The sequence below is a fragment of the Rosa rugosa genome, chromosome 1, assembly GCF_958449725.1.
Source record: "Rosa rugosa chromosome 1, drRosRugo1.1, whole genome shotgun sequence".
NCBI classification, from domain to species: Eukaryota; Viridiplantae; Streptophyta; class Magnoliopsida; order Rosales; family Rosaceae; genus Rosa; species Rosa rugosa.
In genome coordinates, this window is record NC_084820.1 from 10836646 (window position 1) to 10855402 (window position 18757).

Consider the following 18757-nt stretch of genomic DNA (forward strand, 5'->3'; position numbering starts at 1 on the left):
TAAAAAGAGATCTAACAACTGTACATATAAAGGCTGGATGGGCTGAAATAAAAATTTGAAGATTCTGATCTTTAAGCTTGACTGGAAATGTATTTACAGATAAGAACTCTTTAATTAATATCAGCCACCCAAGTTAAAATTGAGTGATGCATACATCTTAGCTCTTCCCAGCAGTTTTGGCATGGGAATTTGTTTGAACCAGATATTGCAGCTCCAAAAGGGAAGAAACAAACAAAGCCGAGATGTTTCAACCTCATGAAGGGAAGAAGAAACCAAGTGTCTAATCGAACATGTGCAGAAGGACAAGTAGTTTTCAGAACATCTCTTAATAATGGCATGACTTCAACTCCTGTTGTTATTATAACACCATCATCCTTCCCAGCAGTTTTGGCATGGGAATTTGTTTGAACCAGATATTGCAGCTCCAAAAGGGAAGAAACAAACAAAGCCGAGATGTTTCAACCTCATGAAGGGAAGAAGAAACCGAGTGTCTAACCGAACATGTGTAGAAGGACAAGTAGTCTTCAGAACATCTCTTAATAATGGCATGATTTCAGCTCCTGTTGTTATTATAACACCATCATCCTTGTTATAGGCTGAAAGGAGCTGAGTTGCATTACCTCTATCAAACACCAGGTCTTGCTTCCTTTGAAGAATTTTCAAAGCTAGAAAGCCACAGTATATGAGGATCATATGAAAGATTCCTCAACACCCACAAAAGATGAATAGACTAGAAGAGGTGGGAGAAGGCACAAGAGTGCATCTTTTGGTATGATCAGTGGTGTTGAGATGCTTATCTTAAAGATGCTTTTCCTCCTATTCTCGTTCATCACATACTTATCGCCTTCACATGTGGGTAAGGATGCGCCCTTAATATCAAAGAAGCACTTTGATTATGGTGAGACAGAAACCAATTCAATTTCTCATTTCCATGGTTAAGAGCTAGAGATATTATGCAGGTGTCCATCTATATCAGGAACAAAACCTTTGTCCATCATTTCCACTTTAACTATTTCATAAGTAGTTCGATTTGGGATCAAACCTTTCTCCAACATTTCATTTAGAAGTACATTCGCATCTACAAGCTTGTCCTGCATACAATATCCCTTGATCAGCACATTGTATGTTGCTATATTTGCTCGTTTCCCTTCTTTCTCCATCCGAGTCCTCAAGTTCAAAGCTGCCTTCAGGTTTCCTTCCCTGCAGTAGCCATCCATCAAAGTATTGTATGTCACGTGCCTTGGGCTCAAACCCTTTGTGAACATCTCATTCAGGAGTCTTTCTGCCTTTCTTGGCTCCCCATCTTTACATAATGCATTTATCAGTATATCATATGTTATGCAATCAGCTTTCAAGCCCTCAGCCTCCATTTGTTGTAAGAATTTCCTGGCTGTTTCTATGTTTCCCTGTCTAAGAGAACCATGAATCAAGCAGTTAAATGTCGACGTGTTTGGTAAAACCCCTCTCTCTATCATCATGTTATGCAATGCATATGCTTCCTCCTTCATCTCATTCTTACAATAAGCATCAATTAGTGAATTAAATGTTATAACATTGGTTACCAAGCCTCGCTCACAAATGTTATCAAACAGCTCTCTAGCTTCCTTCAGCATCTTTTTCTTGCAAAACCCATTTATAAGTGCATTGTAGGTTGCTATCTCTGGCTTCAAACCCAATCCAAGCATTTCATCCCGCAATCCACAAGCCTCCTCAAGCTTCCCATCACAGCATAACCCATTAATCAGTGAATTATAAGTAACCACATTAGGTTTCAAGCCCTGCCTCCTCATTTCCTCAAACACCTTAAACGCAGCTGCTACATTCTCATCTTTACAGAACCCATCAATCAAAATATTGAACGTGATCACACTCGGACAAATATTGTTCGCCACCATCTCCTTCAATATGGCATCAGCCTTATGCATTCTCCCCAACCCACCCAATTTGCAATACCCACGAATGATAGTATTATAAGTAACGACATTTGGTGCAACCCCCCAAGCCTTCATATCATCCATAACATCCTTTGCCTTGTTCAATTTCCCAACTTTACACAACCCATTAATCACAATATTGAAACTATACAAATCCGCCTCTATCCTCCTCCTAAACATCTCCTTGTACACAAACTCAACATACCCAATTTCATTTTCCTTCACCAAAGCACTCAACAAAGCATTACAAGACAGTTTTGACAGCCTAAACCCATAATCACCAGCTCTCTGAAACGCCTCAAAACCCGAATTGGTCTTCGAATTCTTAACATAGGCCAACACCAGCATATCAACTATAATGGAATTAGCACAAAAGTGATTGCTAGACATTGAAAGCATGTGAAAAATTGAAGAAACTGAATGCTTCTCATTCCTTCTAACAAACTCATCCACGAAAGCTCTCATCTTTGGGTACTTCTTTGCATTTGAAAGTGACTGCAATAGTCTACAAGTGATTTCAATATTGTGTGGAACATTTTGACCCTTCTGGGCCCAATTGAAGTACCTGAGTGTGAGCTCTGGGTCAGCTCCAGAATCCATCAGTTGGTGAAGAACTGTGATAAAGGTTGAGTCTTTGAAATGGGTTTTGAGCTCTGACCAGTGTTGCTTTGCTATGAGGTCTGAAACTAATGGAAGATTGAAGGACTGTGAGCTTGGATTTTCGGAGATGGAGATTGTGGAACAGAGTTTGATTATGTTGATTTGGGGGTGCTGCTGAATGTGGGCTCGAGCGTGGAGGCATGATGAGGAGGAGGAGAGGAGCTTTAGCATTTTGTTAATGGAGGAAATTGAAACTGGAGGGGCGAATTGGAATTGAATTTAGGGTTCTCTGTCAATGGGGAACCGCCATTTCTGCGAAAACTGACTGAGGTTCAAGCCTTTTGGTTTTTTGTTTGGTCTGAGACTCTGTTTCAAGCCAAATAAATTGAAAAAGAAAAATTAAATAAATAACAGAAAATCTTTCCATTTGTTTTTGTTTGATCAAAATCTTTCAGACTTTTAATCAATGTTTTAAATTTCGGTACTTCAAATTTAAGAAAATTTCGATTTCGGTGGAAATTTCGGTTAAAAATAAAAAAATCACATTTATAAATGCAATTAAATGATATTTTTAAATGAAACTTTTATATAGACTAAACTAACTTATAATAAATTTATTTACAATATAACCTCTCTAAAATTATACATAAATAATAGAATTGTGATTGAGTAATAAACTAAAACTGTAGTAAGTTGCTAAACTAGTGTTTTTATCTAGAATTAATTTCAGTTTACCTACCTGAACTTTCACCCATTCTTCATGCTAGTCCCTAAACTTCAAATTTGATCAAGACTACCCCCGAACTCTCAATTTTAATCAACCGTGCCCAATCCTTCACACTCCATCCAAATTATCCGTCAATTGATGACGTGGCAAGAGACAAATGGTTAAATTCCTATAATACCCTCATCAAAATTTTCCACTCTGTTTACATCCTCGCAAAAAAAAAAAAAAAAAAAAAAATTGTTTGCATCGCCCTCTCTCTCTCTCTCTCTCTCTCTTGCTCCTCCGATCCCAAACACAGACAATGCAATTTCAATAAGAAGAAAACACAAAATTTCATATGGGTTTCCTCGGAAGAACCTCAAAAACAGGATTTCGGGAGCTTTTGAGGTCTGGTACTCTAAGCTCCTTCTCCTCTGATTAAAATAAGTTTGATTCTTTACATTTTGGTTTCGATCTGTGCTCTCTATGGATCTGTGTCTCCGTTTTGGTAGAGTTTTTTGTGATGTTTGCTTTGCCTTGTATCAGTGTTGCGTTGACTGTTTCAATCAAAGCCATTTTGATTTACTGAAGGTCAGGATTCCGGGAGGTATGGATTCGGTATAGTCACAGCAGAGAAGAGGAGGATTGGTGTCGCTATCGCCGTCGCCATCGCAGACACCCAGGTCGAGCAATAAGTCGGAGAGAGATTAGAGAAGGGCGTCATGGTGGTGCTCCTTCATCTGTGGGAGATTTCAATGAACAGGCATGGGAAAGAGAAGGGCGTCAATGTGCAGGTTCTTGTGCATTGTAGGTGAGTCAGGAGTCTGAGTTGGACTCATGGCCGAGTTGAATGAGTTGTTGTTTCGAGTCATAAGCTCATGAATTGATTGAGCTGTGTTGTTTGTTGGAGTTAAAAGATTTCCCGATTTCCCTATCTGTGAGAGGTTTGAAGTTGTTCCCCAAAATGATCGAGGCTTAGGGATCTAGGGTTAATGTGATCAACAAAGACGCATCTGATTTATTTTTTTAAATTTTTTTTTAAATACAAATTGTCTATTTTAGCCCTCTGTGTGGGCTCGACGGCTTTAAAATTTGCTTGTTGACTCATCCCACGTCAGCAGTAAACGGAATTTTTGGATGGCGTTAGGAGAGTTGGACACGGGTGATGGAAATTAAGAGTTCGGGGGTAGTCTTGATCAAATTGGAAGTTAAGGGACTAACATGAAGAATGGGTGAAAGTTCAGGTAGGTAAACTGAAATGAATCCTTTTATCTATATGTAATTTGTAAAAGTAAATGAGAATTGGTCTACTCATTTCATTTCATAGTCCCTTTATATAGGGAGAGAATTACAACGGAAATATCAATTACAATGATGAAATTAAATGCTGATTGATCCGTAATCCTTGCTGATTGATGGTAATCGCTAATTCCTTGATTCCCTATTCGTCAGTCACTTTGACGAAGGCACATAATGTGCTTTTCCTTTAACACTCCCCTTGTGCCAAGTCAAAGACGAAATGGTGCATGAGTTGTTGCCTCACTAAAAACTTTTCCAAGTAACAATAAAAACTCTGTGGGACAAAAAATACACATTCGTCGAAGGAAAAGAGCACAACGCACCTTTTACATTTGAGGATGACATGTGTGTGTTAGACTCCCCCTGACGTCTACACCTCTCCCTGATCCTTACATTAATCAAGAGAGCTTGGAAAGTCTTCGCATTCCTATGCTTTTCACATGTTTCTCAAATATGGGCTTAGGCAATGATTTGGTGAACAAATCTGCCACATTTTCCTCAGACCTTACTTGATTCACTTGAATCTTGAGGAGGGCTTGCTGTTGTTGATTGTAGAAAAACTTTGCCGATATGTGTTTTGTATTAGGGCAAACTACTTTTTAGTCCCTGAAGTATGACCTCGTCAGGCCTTTCTAATTTAATCCCAAAAGTCCCTGAACTCACAATTTTCAGTCCAACCGGTCCATCTCCTCCGATCCATTCTCTCCGGTTGCTGGCTGACGTGTCAGTTATCTACTTGCCAGCTCAGCGTCACGTAAGACCCCGATTTTGTAAAGTGCCGAGAATGCCCATGTTCTTCCTTCTTTATCTTTACACCCAAAATCCACCACCACTACCAAGCTCACCATCCAAAAACATCCTCAGATTTGCCCAAAACCCTAAGGTCTTGTTTGGATATGGTGATTTGGGGTTGATGGTTAGAACAACGATTTCACGCCAAAGATGGATCCAAATCAGATTTCAAAAGAACAAAGCAGAAACAAATTTGAGTGTTTATGAAACAAATGGAGTAAAACGCTGTGAAAAATTGAACAATCGGAACAAGAAGATGAAATCAAATGGGGGACTCAATCAAATAAGAGCAGCGGTGATTTGTGCCATGTTGAATATCCAGATCGTTCAAAAACCAAACAGAAAGCAAGAAAGACGAAGACCTAGATCATTCAAAGTACCATGTTGAATATGTTAAATCTGAAGCTTTTTTCTGATACAAAAAACAAAACCCACAAGAAACCACTTCACCTTTTGCAACAAAAAACCAATTTCTTGAATCAAAATCCCTCAATTCTTGCATAACCTTGATCAAGAACTTGGGCTTTTTCAACAAAAATAGGAACCACTTCTTCACTACTATTGCTGCAGAACAAAGAATGACCAAGACAGCAAAAGAAGAAGAAGCAAGCTTGAATGTCACCGTAGCATCATAGGAGATTAAGGAGCAGTCCGGGCATTCCTACAGCGCCACAGCGCCGTCGAGGCCAGGCGGCATGCCACGGTGTGACACAACCTGGAAATCAATGTTGTCGTATGTGCCTCACCTGCACCACTATCGTGCTCAGCGACCTCCGACGATGCATCAGCAGCCTCTCTGTTGTCCGGCGATGCCCAGAAGTAGCCCACGCGCCATTGCGGTGAACACCCACAAATTTTCTCTGGGCACCCACGACCTCTGCCTCCTTCACCCCATCCTCCCATCCTTTCTTCTCCGAGTAATCATCATCATCATCACACATCTTGGTCTCTGGACGCTTTATGATTCTGGGTTTTTTTACGAGAGGGATGGATGAGAGAGAAACTAAATCTCAGATTCTCTCTCTATGGTCAACAAACTTCAACAATTGCTGCGGCTCACCACTATCACCATCATACTCGTCGGCGCACCCACTGACTAGCACCGGCACTAGCACTGGTCAACCCACCTTCTCCTTGTATAGAAGATCTGGATAGAGGGAGAAAGAAGATAGAGGAAATTTTGGAAGAAACTGAAGCAGGGGCATTCTCGTCACTTTACAAAATCGGGGTCTTACGTGGCGCTGAGCTGGCAAGTAGATAACTGACACATCAGCCAGCAACCGAAGAGAATGGAGGAGATGAACCGGTTGGACTGAAAATTGTGAGTTCACAGACTTTTGGGATTAAATTAGAAAGGCAGGGACTGAAACGAGGACGAGGTCATACTTCAGGGACTAAACAATAATTTGCCCTTTGTATTATCACCCTTGATATATCCTAGCTTCATCTGTTCGATGCAAGCTGCATTTTCTTCATAAATGCACGTAGGCTCTTTAGTGGTAGAACTCAAACCACTAGTCCCTCGAATATGTGTAATGATAGCTCTTAACCATATACACTCACGAACCGCCTCATGTAGAGTAATGATCTCTGAGTGGTTCGAGGAGGTAGCCACAAGGGTTTGCTTTGTTGATCTCCAAGATATCGATGTGTTCCTAATGGTAAATACATAACCAGTTTGGGAACAACCTTTATGTGGGTCAGAGAGGTACCCAGCATCAGCAAAACCAACCAAAATGTCATTTGGCGTTTAGGTGCAGTGAGTGGCGCTTTCGCCATCAACATTTCCTTTAGAGATTGCAGTTCCATCTGCGGTCCCTCTTGTCTCTTTGTGGGGAAAAAACAGTCCCAAGTCAATGGTTCCTTTTAGGTATCGAAAAATGTTCTTGATACCATTCCAGTGACGCTGCGTTGGCACTGAGCTAAATCTAGCTAACAAGTTCACTGAGAATGCAATGTCTGGTCGAGTACATTGGGCTAAGTACAATAATGCGCCTATTGCACTTAGATAGGGAATTTCAGCTCCCAACACCTCTTTGTCATCTTTCTTTGGATGAAATGGATCTTTCTTTGCATCCAAACTTCGACCTATCATATGAGTGCTAGCAGGATGCGCTTTGTCCATGTTAAATCGCCTGAGCATCTTTTGGACATACACAGACTGGTGGATTAGTATTCCATAAACTCGGTGTTCTAGTTCAAGGCCTAGACAGAATCAAGTTTTCCCAACATCCTTCATCTCAAATTCGGATTTCAAGTAGCTCGTGGTTTCTCTTATTTCATCAAGAGTACCTATTATGTTCATATCATCGACATATACAGCTATAATTGCAAATCCATAACTTGTTTTCTTTATGAATACGCAGGGGCACAATTCATCATTCTTATATCCCTTCCCAATCAAGTAGTCACTTAGACGGGTATACCACATCCGCCCAGATTGTTTCAATCCATAAAGTGAGCGTTTCAACCTAATTGCAAACGCACTCCATGGTTTAGAGTCACTTGAATTGGGTAATGTAAGGCCATCATACACTTTCATATATATCTCTGAATCAAGATCCCCATAGAGATATGCAGTAACCAGATCCATGAGCTGCATTTCCAGTCCTTCGGAAACTGCCAAGCTAACTAAGTAGCAGAACGTTATAACGTCTATTACGGGAGAGTATGTCTCCTCATAGTCAATTCCAGGGCGTTGTGAGAAATCTTGCGCCACAAGGCGAGCCTTGTACCTTATGACTTCATTCTTTTCATTACGCTTTCTGACAAAGACCCATTTATGTCCTACAGGCTTTACACTTGGTGGGGTTTGCCAGAGAATCTAGTTCTGCCTGGATTGCTTCTTTCCATTTAGGCCAGTCTGCTCTTTGTTGACATTCTGCAACAGGGCGTGGTTCGATATCATCGTGCTCTATGATTTCTTGAGCAATAGTGTATGCAAATACATCATCAATGTGTATGGAAGATCTTTCTATCAACTCATACGCACTCTCATAATTCATTGAGATTTCTTTGTTCTCTGGAATCATTTCAAACAACACGCGAAGCGTCCTCCAGTATTGATTCATGGACATAATTATAATCAGAGACAATCTCATGAGAGAGATTCTCTACATTGATGATTAATGGATCGGTTTGTGCCTTACTCGCCCTCTTTTTCCTTGGGTGAGTGTTAATCGAACCAAGTAGCCTCCCCCTCTTCCTTTGGGGAACCACGGCCTCAACCACACCTCCACTAAGTGTGGTTGCAGTGCCTCTATCTACGGCACCGTGCCCCTTGTTGGGGACTTTTAACTTTGCAGGCACATTTGCAGCTGGTATATGTGATCTCGTCACTTTTGCGATATCAGTAAACGCATCAGGCATCGAATCTGCTACGTTTTGAAGATCGATTATTCTCTTTAGGACTAAATTCAATTTGCCCCCTTCAACTTTGGGGCAAGCACCAGTTTGGTCCCTGACCTTTTTTTTTTAATCATGATGGTCCTTGCACTTCTATTTTCGATCACGCAAGTCCAAAATTCAAATTTGGCTCGAAAGATGATGTCATATGCTGACTTGGCACCGACATAAGGGCCCACTTTTCAGCTTTGTCATCTCATTTTGGGCAAAATGTCCAAACTACCCCAGTTACCTCTCTCTCTCTCGTTTCATATGAAAGACCGAAACTACGAAACACCCTCCTCCCATCCTCCTCCGACTAGGCTCTGAATTTTGATCCTCTACTCACAAGCTCCCACTACCCACCACCTCAACTGTTTCAACCAAACTCCATGCCTCTCAAAACCGCCCCCTTCCCAACTGCACATCATCTCCATTTCTTCTCCCAAAATCAAAATTGCAAACATAATCCAATCCAAAAAAAACCCAGATGAGCCCAACTTCAAATCACTAATATCTAAAAGCAAAATCTAGCACCAGAAACTAGAAATTCACACCATAAAAAGAAAATACTAGAAATTCACAGTAGATCAAATCTTCCAGAAATTCACACCCGAAATACAAAAAAAAAACCAGCAATTTCTGCATTTGCGATTGTGATTGATATTTGATCCGGTTGCAAAAGGAACGCAGGAAGGATAAGAGTGAGTTCTGGACTCGCTGAACCACCGGGTACATCTCCGCAGAGTCGAAGAAGTTGATTCCAATGTTGAAAGTTTGGTTGAGGAGGCGGAAGGACTCTGGCAGCGTGTTTTGCTCGCCAAAATTCATGCAAAGACTAATGACAATACTAGACAAAGAAATAGAGTCGAACCCAAGCACAGCCTTGAAACCATCAAATTCGGAGCAAGGTTGAAGACCGGCACCGCCATTGGGTCTCCTCAGAAACTCACTGAGCTCCGTCAACTTGTCGGCGCTCATTATCGCGACCTCATTGACTCTGCCGACTCCATCATCCTCATGAAGAGATCTTTCCTCTCGATCTCCCACAACCTCTCCTCCGTCCACCACGCCATCAGTCGTCGGAGAATAAGACTAGGACGACATCGATGAAGAGGCACAGGCGGAGGCAAAGAGAGAGGCTTCGACGGTGGATTTGATTGAGGCCTCATGTTGCTCCTTAAGGCAAAAGTTTTTGTAACATTTGGAGCAGAAATTCATGGTGGCTGGGAATAAGAGAGAGAGAGAGATGAGGTTTCAGATATGAGTGAGAGGAAAGTGAGGCACATGAGAGAGAAAATAAGAGAAAAAAAATTAGAAATTAAATTAAATTTGAAATTACTATTTTACCCTTCTTGTTTGTTCAAAATCTGAAAAGTGGGCCCTTATGTCGGTGCCAAGTCAGCATATGACGTCATCTTTCGAGCCAAATTTGAATTTTAGACTTGCGTGATGGAAAATAGAAGTGCAAGGACCATCATGATTAAAAAAAAAAGGTTAGGGACCAAACTGATGTTTGCCCCAAAGTTGAAGAGGGCAAACTGAATTTAGTCATTCTTTTTACTTCACTTTCACATTGTGAAGTGCGGGGATCAAAATGAGACAGAGTGGGGACAAACCACGACAATTCCTGTCGTTCCCTTGGAAAATCCTTTTTCCTATCCCCCCCTAACGACGGGAAGACTGTCTCATCAAAGTGACAATCCGCAAATCTATCGGTAAAGAGATCGCATGTCAAAGGTTCCAATAGCGGATAATCGTTGGAGATTCGTATCCAACATAAATACCTAATTGTCTCTGATGACCCATTTTGGTGCGTTGTGGGTGCAAAATAGGCACATATACTGCGCAACCAAATATGCGTAAGTATGAAATGTCAAGCTCATATTCATTTACCAACTAGTACACAAAAAAATGGTTGGCTAGCAGTGGGTCTGAAACGAATAAGTAAAGCTGCGTGCAATATTGCATAACCCCAGATAGATATAGGCAGGTTGGTGCGCATAACCAGTGATCTAGCCACCATATGTAGCATTTTGATGATGGCTTCTGCGAGACCATTTTGTGTATGCACATGGGGTACAAGATGCTCTACATCGATCCCAATAGACATGTAATATTCATCAAATGCTTTTGATGTAAACTCTCCAGCATTATCAAGCCTTATAGACTTGATAGGGTGATCAGGGTGATGAGCCCTTAAACGTATAATATGTGCTAGGAGTTTTGCAAATGCAGCATTTCTTGTGGACAATAAAGCGACATGTGACCAGCGTGTCGAAGCATCCACCAGAACCATAAAGTACTTGAATGCTCCGCATTCTGGATGGATAGGTCCACATATATCTCCTTGTATCTTTTGTAAGAATGTTTTGTTTTGTTTTGTGTCTTTAGCATAGGAAGGTCTCGATCCTGTTATTAAAGTCTGTCCTTTTTGTAATGGTTCTAGACGACTTTCAATAGACCAATGCATTTTGAGTTTGACTTAAGTTTGTAATTTGTACATGCTCAGCAACTTAAGATTGGTTGTTTTTATGTTTTCTTTTTTCTAGGTTTTGTTTTTAATGACAGATCAACCTCAAAATCCTAAGCCACGAAAAGTTGAGAAGAAAGCGAATTCATATTTTCAGAAAAATGATGTTGTTATGGGTGTTATTCCAAGTTCGGTTGAGCAAGAACCTTCTAGTTCTATAAGAGTTGAGTCTCGTGAAATTGATGTTAATCACATTGAACGTGATCCGGGAAAACGCCTTGCAATCTCATCATATCCTTTAATGAGCGTGATGAGGTTTGAAGAAAATATATACTTTATGGTCCTTATCAACCAAAATTAGAAGAGTATGATCTAATGCATCTTTGTGGAGATCAAGATTGCAGATTTAATGGGAATGGTTTGAAAAATATCCTTGGCTTGAGAACTCTAATGAGACTGATAAGGCATTTTGTTTTCCATGCTTTCTTTTTTATAGCAATCCTCTGAGGCATTCTTTGTTCACTTCTTATGAGTTTAACAATTGGAGAAAGATTGGTGGAGTTCAATGTTGCTTTAAAAAGCATGTAGGGAAGATCAGCTCCCCACATTATAAGTCTATGCAAGATATGGTAGGCTTAAAACATGTGTGTAGACATATTGATAAAGTCATGAATCCACAACCGCCAGAATTGGTATAGCAAAATCGATTGCGGCTCAAGGCTACTATAGAGGCTGTAAGATTGTTAACAAAGCAAACACTTGCTTTTAGAGGTGATGATGAATCTGTTGAGTCATCTAATCGTGGAAATGTTATTGAGGTGATGGATTCCTATGAGAGAATGAATGAGGAAGTTGCAAAAGTCACCTTAGAAAATGCCTCTCGAAATGCTACTTATACTTCACCAAAGATTCAAAAAGAAATTCTGAGTATTCTTGCCAATAGAGTCAGAAGAAGAATTCGTGAGGAGGCTAAGTTTTGTTTGCTTGTTGATGAAGCACTTGATGAATCTAAGAAGGAACAAATGACAATTATCTTGAGATTTGTTGATTCTCATGGGTTTGTTCGTGAATGATTCTTCCATGTTGTAAGTGTTAGTGATACTTGTGCTGCAACTCTTAAGAGTAAGATAGACAGTGTTCTTACGTAATACAATCTTCAAGTTAAAAATTTGCGTGATCAAGGATATAATGGTGGTAGCAACATGCATGGTGAGTGGAATGGATTGCAAGTACTATTATTGCAAAAGTGTTTATAAGAATATTATGTACATTGTTTTGCTCATCGCCTACAACTAGCTTTAAATGCTGCAGCTAAAGATGTGGGCGTTGTCTATTTATTCTTTCAAATGCTAACTAGTATCATTAATGTTGTCGACTCATCTGCTAAGCGTGTTTCTGAGTTAAAATCTACTAAAGAAGTTGAAGTTGTGCAACAAATTGCTGCTGGGGAAGTTGAAACTGGAAAGGGAGCTAATCAGACATGTAATTTGTAAAGAGCTGGAGCTACTCGGTGGAGTTCAAGGTATTATCTATCAAGAACTTGATGAAATTGTATAACTTAACTAGTTAGTTTTGAAAAACATGATAGATAATGGACTCAAAAAATACGTGGAGAGGTTTTGGGTGCTTCTAAAACTCTAAGATCATTTGACTTTGTGTTTTGCTTATTGTTGTTGGATAAAACTATGGGAATCACAAATGCTCTTTGTAAGTCACTGTAAGAACAATCTCAAGAAATCATAAATGCTATGAATCTAGTTTCTAGTACGAAGGGTCGTCTTGAAAAGTCGAGAGAAGATGGTTGGGTTGATTTCTTTGCTAGTGATGTATCGTTTTGTGACGCACACACAATTGATGCTCCAGATTTTAGTGCTCGCCGTATGGAAGGTATGGGTCGTCTTTCTCAACAACAAAATTGTGTCACTATTGAGCATTATTATCTTGTTGAAGTATTCAAGGCCGTAATTGATTTTCAATTGATGGAACTAATCAATTGATGGAAATAAACAGTAGATTCAATGAACAAACAAGGGAACTCTTGATTCTTTGTTCTGCATTGTATCCTCAATTTGATTTTCAATCATTTGAGATTGACAAAATATGCTGTTTGGCTGAGAAATTATATCCTTATGATGTGCCTGATTTGAATGATCTAAGAGACTAGTTGAAACATTTTGAGTACCAATTCTCTGAACTTTCAGAATTTCAAGATTTATACACCCTTTATGAGTTATGTCAAGAATTTGTTAACACAATTACACCATTCTTGTTGATTGAGAGACTAATCAGTTTAGTGATGACTCACCCTGTTTCTACGACTATAACAGAGAGAGCATTTGCAACCATGAAGCTCATTAAGAACCGACTTCAAAGAAAGATGAGTGATGATTTTCTTGCAGATTTAATGATAGTGCATATTAAGAGAGAAATTGTTGATACTATTGATTCAAATTCGGTTATCGATGAGTTTTATGCTTCAGGTAACCGAATAGCACAACTTAAGTAGTTGAATTCGTATTGACATGGAATATTTAACTGAGAATTGTTTCAATTTTCTATTGTTAGATTTGATTAATAAATGTATTTTGTGGATGATATTTTAGTAAGTGTTATGCAATTGAGATATTCCGTCAAAACAAAGTAGACTCTGCCAAATTTTTCTTGCCAACATAAGGTAAATTTAACCCACCTCAAATTTAATTCCTGGTTCCATCCCTAGAGAGAACTGAGAGAGAGAGAGAGAGAGAGAGAGAGAGAGAGAGAGAGAGGAGAAGAAAGAACTGTGTATTTCTGTCATGCATTTAGAAGCTAAAAGGGCAGCTGTGGAATGAAATTGTAGAGAATTGCATAGAAAATGTTAAAAAATTAAGGAGAGTGCATAATGTAAATTGGGGAGTTTAAGTTTTCAAAAATTATAACACCTTAAAATAAATATACGATGATCTCCCCTAAATATTTTAAGTTTTCAAAAAGTCTAGCATGTGTCACTCTAGAATAAATATATGATAATAATTAGAATATTTTATCATTCTAATTTTTTTGGCCTTAACAATACATATCATGATTATCATCTGTCTAATTTGAAATAGCTTGTGAGAACTTCTACCATCTCAAATTTTTTAACCATCGATACTTGTCAAAACTTCTATCATCCTCAGATTTTTTTTTCAACTCCATCCTCCCAATTGTTCAACCCTGCATAATAGTGTGACCAGCAACTGGTAAAATCTTCAGATGATAGAGGACCTTTCTTCCCCCTTGAAGACTATTATTTATGAGTTCAAATGTTCAATTACGTGACAGGAGACTAGTAATCGTCCTGTCTCTATTCTGGTACAACCTTCCTCCCCTCCAGCCACACTTCCAAACTCACACATCATTACGTCCACAGTTGGCACATTGATGGTGTCACGTTCTCTCCCCCGATCACATCATCCATCTTCTCTCAGATTTTAGGTACAGATTATATCAGGGCCCAAAGATGCTGTGTGGACGGCAAGGCGGGTTTCAACTTTCAAGCTCAACGGGAGCAAAGCAAAGCCAAGCCAAGAGTACAACGCCACCACCATTATATCATCCAAAACCAAGAAAAGCAAGCAACAATTTAACTAAAACACACATGGGTCCCGCCCCCGATATGCCACTGGTGGGTGAGAGTTCCCCAAGGGCCTCCATCGAATATCAACCCCACTGCCTTTTCAAATTTGTGGCCATCGAGTCCTGAGCTCAACACTAGGAGAGCAAACAAAGTTGACAAAAACCATCCATTTGTATATAATTTTTTCATGAATCACCACGTCTCCTTCCTCTGGCTATTAACAAATTCCACACCGAATATATAATTTATTATTCTTCGGCCCTTCTGGAATCTCCCCAACAAAAACCAACCCAAACCCACTTTTCTTTACCCCCCCCCCAGCCTAATCCGTTGTTAGTCTTTCCACATCATTATTAGCTCCACTACTGACCAACCAAAGCCACAGTGAGTCTTTCCTGATTTGGGTCTTTCTGGGTTTTGGATCTAAGTTTAAAAGATTCTGGCTTTGGATTGGATGTGAGGGCTGGCTGGCTTATAATCTGTTGGGGTTTTGCGTAGAAATATGAGAGTAGTGGAAATCACTGCAACTAATTATGCGAACACTTTGTGACGCTTGTGAAAGCGCAGCCGCGATCGTTTTCTGTGCTGCCGACGAAGCTGCTCTTTGCCGTGCCTGTGATGAAAAAGTATGTTACTTTAAGCTTCTGGGTTTAATCTTCCAAGTTTTTTTTTTTTTTTTTGAGTACCCAATTGGTAGTTTCATATGGTAAAGCCTAGAATCTAGTGAAAGGAAGCTGCTTGGTTTCATATTTTCCGTTTACTTGGTGCAAATCGAACCATATGTGTTGTTAGTTTGTTGTATACTAATCCTTGATTTGCAGCTACAATTGTTAGTTTCTTTCATATTAGTCAAATATGAGAGCATATATGCTGTGTTCTATCAAAACCTAAAAAAGTTATTTGGAGCAGCTATATTGCCTCATATCTTTCCCACATTGTACGTATGTCCTTGTTAAGAAACATACTTTCCCAGAAGTTGACTTTTTCTTGCTTGTCCTAAATTCTTCGAAAGGGTTAAGTAAATCGGTACATCGCATAGAGTCGTTAAAGGGGTTTTTGCCTAATCTGGAAACTCTTATAGACTTTTAGAAGCAATGCTTTAATCTGTTGATGGGGTGGCAGGTGCATTTGTGCAATAAGCTTGCTAGCCGACATGTTCGGGTTGGTCTGGCAACTCCCAGTGCAGTTCCCCGCTGTGATATTTGTGAAAATGCACCCGGTATGGAGGCCTATCTTTTGCTAGGATCTTCTGATGTTGATTTGTCATTATGTTATATTTAAGAGAAAAGAAAAAATCACATCACACTTATATTCTGTCTTTGGAAACTACACATGTAGCTTTCTTCTATTGCGAGATAGATGGGAGTTCCCTTTGTTTGCAATGTGATATGGTTGTTCATGTTGGAGGTAAAAGAACACACGGAAGATATCTGGTACTGAGACAAAGAGTTGAGGTGTGTTCATCCTTTTCACCAAGAATTTATTTACTTCTTTACTTTTTTAGGCTGCTAGACATTACTTGAAGTTTTACACTATTTTGGTTGCTCTGTAGTTTCCAGGGGATAAACCTAGTAGTAACGGTGAAGACCCAGCATCCCAGCCCCCCATTGACCAAGGTGAGACCAGAAGAGTACAACATCAGCAACCAAGAATGACAATTGGAGAGAACCATCAAAATCACAGGGCATCTCCTATTCGTCTAGCAGATGCCAATGATGATGGGCATGTAAAGATGGATAATAAGTTAATTGATTTGAACATGAAGCCTAATCGGATGCATGGACAAGCTTCAAATAAAGAGGTTAGCGTGTTTTCATTATTGAGTACCAGCATTTGAACTTAGGATCTTACCTCTGTTTGATTAATGTAACATGTATTTGAACCTCCCCTAGGAACTTTTTTGCATTCCTAGTAAATGGTATACACAGATCTCAGCAGAGTGAAAATTACCACCTGGAGTGGACTATTAGACATGATCAAGATCATCATTGCTTATTAGTGGCATGACAAAATTGGTTAGTAAGTGCGAGTTTATCTTTCACTTCCAACTGAACTAATGACAAGACCTATTAAACTTGAAATTGAAGGCACCTGAAATAGAGCCATATAAGTTGAGATTTATCTTCTCTGCAGTAGAGAAGAAAAGAGTTCCTATTCATAAATCTCCCTTGCTTCCATTAAATAATTATATAATAGTATCAAGTCCTTGATTCTAATTTTATCAAATCCATCAGCTTTTATCAGAGAAATACCACAGTAATTACTATAGATTAAGATTATTGCCAAAAAGTAACATTAGAATTACAAATATTACAGCATAATCCAGCACATGTTAAATTCCCCGTTGTCTATTATGTGATTCTTAAAGCTCAAGCTTCTTACTACGGTTCATTATCCTTTTTCGGTATTGATGTTGAACTGAAAGACTGCAGTTCTAGTACATTGTGCATAACTCAACAGAACCATTCAATTTAATCAACTCACCTCTAACTAGAAAAATATTGACCTTGTTGGCTGTCATATATCAGAGCAATGCATCATTTAACTCTCATGCGTACCAGTTTTTATTTCTAAGCAACAAGCATCTGTTGTTCTTAATCAGGACCAATAGTGGCGTATTTGGAAGCATGGTCAGTACTTACTTTCACTAGTAGCCAGAAGGGCAATTCATCTACACCTTGGCTATCTGCTACTTCATGAGGAACTCGCTCCTTTATCTTCCCTTCTCCTGTTAAGTGACCCTTATGGTCATTAAGGGTTAAAGAGTGTTTACCATTCAGTAGTTTAGTTGTGCAGGATATATCCGATATAGTTGGTTACTCGGAAAGCATGCAAAACTTGCTCCGAAAGCAAAATACTGTTATTTACTGCTGCTGATCTCCATTGTTCAAATCTATGCAAGTGCTTGTATTGTTGTAATTCCACTGCAATTTTAAAATTCTTTCTTCGCTTTTTTCAAGTGCCGGTTGAACATGGAGGAAATGGTATACTCTGCGCTTTTCCAAGTAAAACTGTAATCTTATCCGGATCCATGAATAGAAGGTGTTCCGACTTGATTTTCTTAAATTTGATTCAAATGCAGTTGATAAAAAGTAAGCCTCTTTTTTTCTTGGGTGGCTTCCAGAGTAAGTCTGTCATGCATCAAGCACTTGATAAAAACGCGTCCGGCCAAGTAGGTCTGACAATTCAGCCAATGACCCGTTAACCGCCCGCTTAAAACCCATTTATTTCCACCCGATAACATAACGTGTTAATGGGCTGCTAACCCGTTAGTTAACGGGCGGAAACAGGCTGCCCGACAAAACCCATCTAACCCGATTAGAAATAGAAAAAACATCTAACGCATCTAACCTTCTCTCCTCTTCTCCACATTAGCCGGCGAACGCCGAACCCTCTACCCGTTTCAGTCGGTGCTGCCACTCTTGGGTATGTGGTAGAATTGTTTAACTGTTGAAGACGAGCTCCGACCTCTATGAACTGGGTTTGATTTGTTTCAATTTGTGGGATGCTTGTTGAAGTTGCTGTTATGTGATTTTTGTTTGTCACTGTGTGATCTGATTGTTTCTTATCTCTTTTGGTATCATTGTTTACTTCTGATTGCTGTTATGTGATTGTTTCTTATATCTGATTGAAGTTCATAATTTTCTATGATCCTTTGAACCATTTTTACCAAGCATCGATGTCTCCTCTCTTAAGCTTTTGGTCTTGTTGGATTTGATAATGGATAAAGACAACCAACATAAGATTTAAAATTGCAGCATGCAATGTGAATTGTCTTTATGCGTATGAACAAGAGCAGAGGGCTTCAAAGCCTACAGGAAATTAAAGAAGAATTGGCTTTAATTCTAAGCGGTGTAATTGGGAGCTGCAACTAGTTTGACAGAAGAACTGTAACCTCCCGTTTTTGATACATGATGAGAGTACTGCTAATACTATCTTTGACAAAACTGTTTCCATTTTTTTATCCAAAG

General features: G+C 39.5%; 3 protein-coding genes across 4 annotated transcripts; 2 read left to right on the plus strand and 1 right to left on the minus strand.

Annotated features, from left to right (window-relative positions):
• Nucleotides 1-43: 43 nt before the first annotated feature.
• On the minus strand, nucleotides 44-2898 carry LOC133716924 (pentatricopeptide repeat-containing protein At1g09820-like). Its single transcript, XM_062143561.1, has one exon. It carries the CDS (start codon nucleotides 2763-2765, stop codon nucleotides 936-938), a length of 1830 nt encoding a protein of 609 aa, XP_061999545.1. The 5' UTR covers nucleotides 2766-2898; the 3' UTR covers nucleotides 44-935.
• An 8284-nt stretch (nucleotides 2899-11182) lies between these two features.
• On the plus strand, nucleotides 11183-13694 carry LOC133741091 (uncharacterized). Its single transcript, XM_062169066.1, has 6 exons — nucleotides 11183-11204; nucleotides 11287-11503; nucleotides 11958-12245; nucleotides 12546-12670; nucleotides 12947-13075; nucleotides 13390-13694. The coding sequence occupies exons 1-6, from the start codon at nucleotides 11183-11185 to the stop codon at nucleotides 13692-13694; spliced, it is 1086 nt and encodes a 361-aa protein (XP_062025050.1).
• Nucleotides 13695-15045: 1351 nt separating this feature from the next.
• LOC133716941 (B-box zinc finger protein 19-like) lies at nucleotides 15046-17705 on the plus strand. 2 transcript variants are annotated; one of them, XR_009849360.1, is made up of 6 exons: nucleotides 15046-15412; nucleotides 15909-16005; nucleotides 16125-16240; nucleotides 16339-16587; nucleotides 16679-16801; nucleotides 17389-17705. XR_009849360.1 is itself a non-coding variant. In XM_062143577.1 (5 exons), exons 1-5 carry the CDS (start codon nucleotides 15320-15322, stop codon nucleotides 17395-17397), a joined length of 564 nt encoding a protein of 187 aa, XP_061999561.1. In that variant the 5' UTR covers nucleotides 15055-15319; the 3' UTR covers nucleotides 17398-17705. The 2 variants fall into 2 exon arrangements, 1 of the variants encoding a protein (XP_061999561.1); XM_062143577.1 differs by lacking the exon at nucleotides 16679-16801 and having other exon boundaries at nucleotides 15055-15412.
• The last annotated feature ends 1052 nt before the right edge of the window (nucleotides 17706-18757 follow it).

Excerpts from the sequence above, each read along its gene's own strand:
- LOC133716941 (XM_062143577.1), top strand. The coding sequence starts at position 15,320 with ATGCGAACACTTTGTGACGCTTGTGAAAGCGCAGCCGCGATCGTTTTC. Across the intron at positions 16,006-16,124 it reads TATTTGTGAAAATGCACCCG|CTTTCTTCTATTGCGAGATA; the intron begins GTATGGAGGCCT and ends CTACACATGTAG. Across the intron at positions 16,241-16,338 it reads TACTGAGACAAAGAGTTGAG|TTTCCAGGGGATAAACCTAG; the intron begins GTGTGTTCATCC and ends GTTGCTCTGTAG.
- LOC133741091 (XM_062169066.1), top strand. The coding sequence starts at position 11,183 with ATGCATTTTGAGTTTGACTTAA. Across the intron at positions 11,205-11,286 it reads GCATTTTGAGTTTGACTTAA|ATCAACCTCAAAATCCTAAG; the intron begins GTTTGTAATTTG and ends TTTTAATGACAG. Across the intron at positions 11,504-11,957 it reads CCTTTAATGAGCGTGATGAG|AGGTGATGATGAATCTGTTG; the intron begins GTTTGAAGAAAA and ends ACTTGCTTTTAG.
- LOC133716924 (XM_062143561.1), bottom strand. The coding sequence starts at position 2,765 with ATGCTAAAGCTCCTCTCCTCCTCCTCATCATGCCTCCACGCTCGAGCC.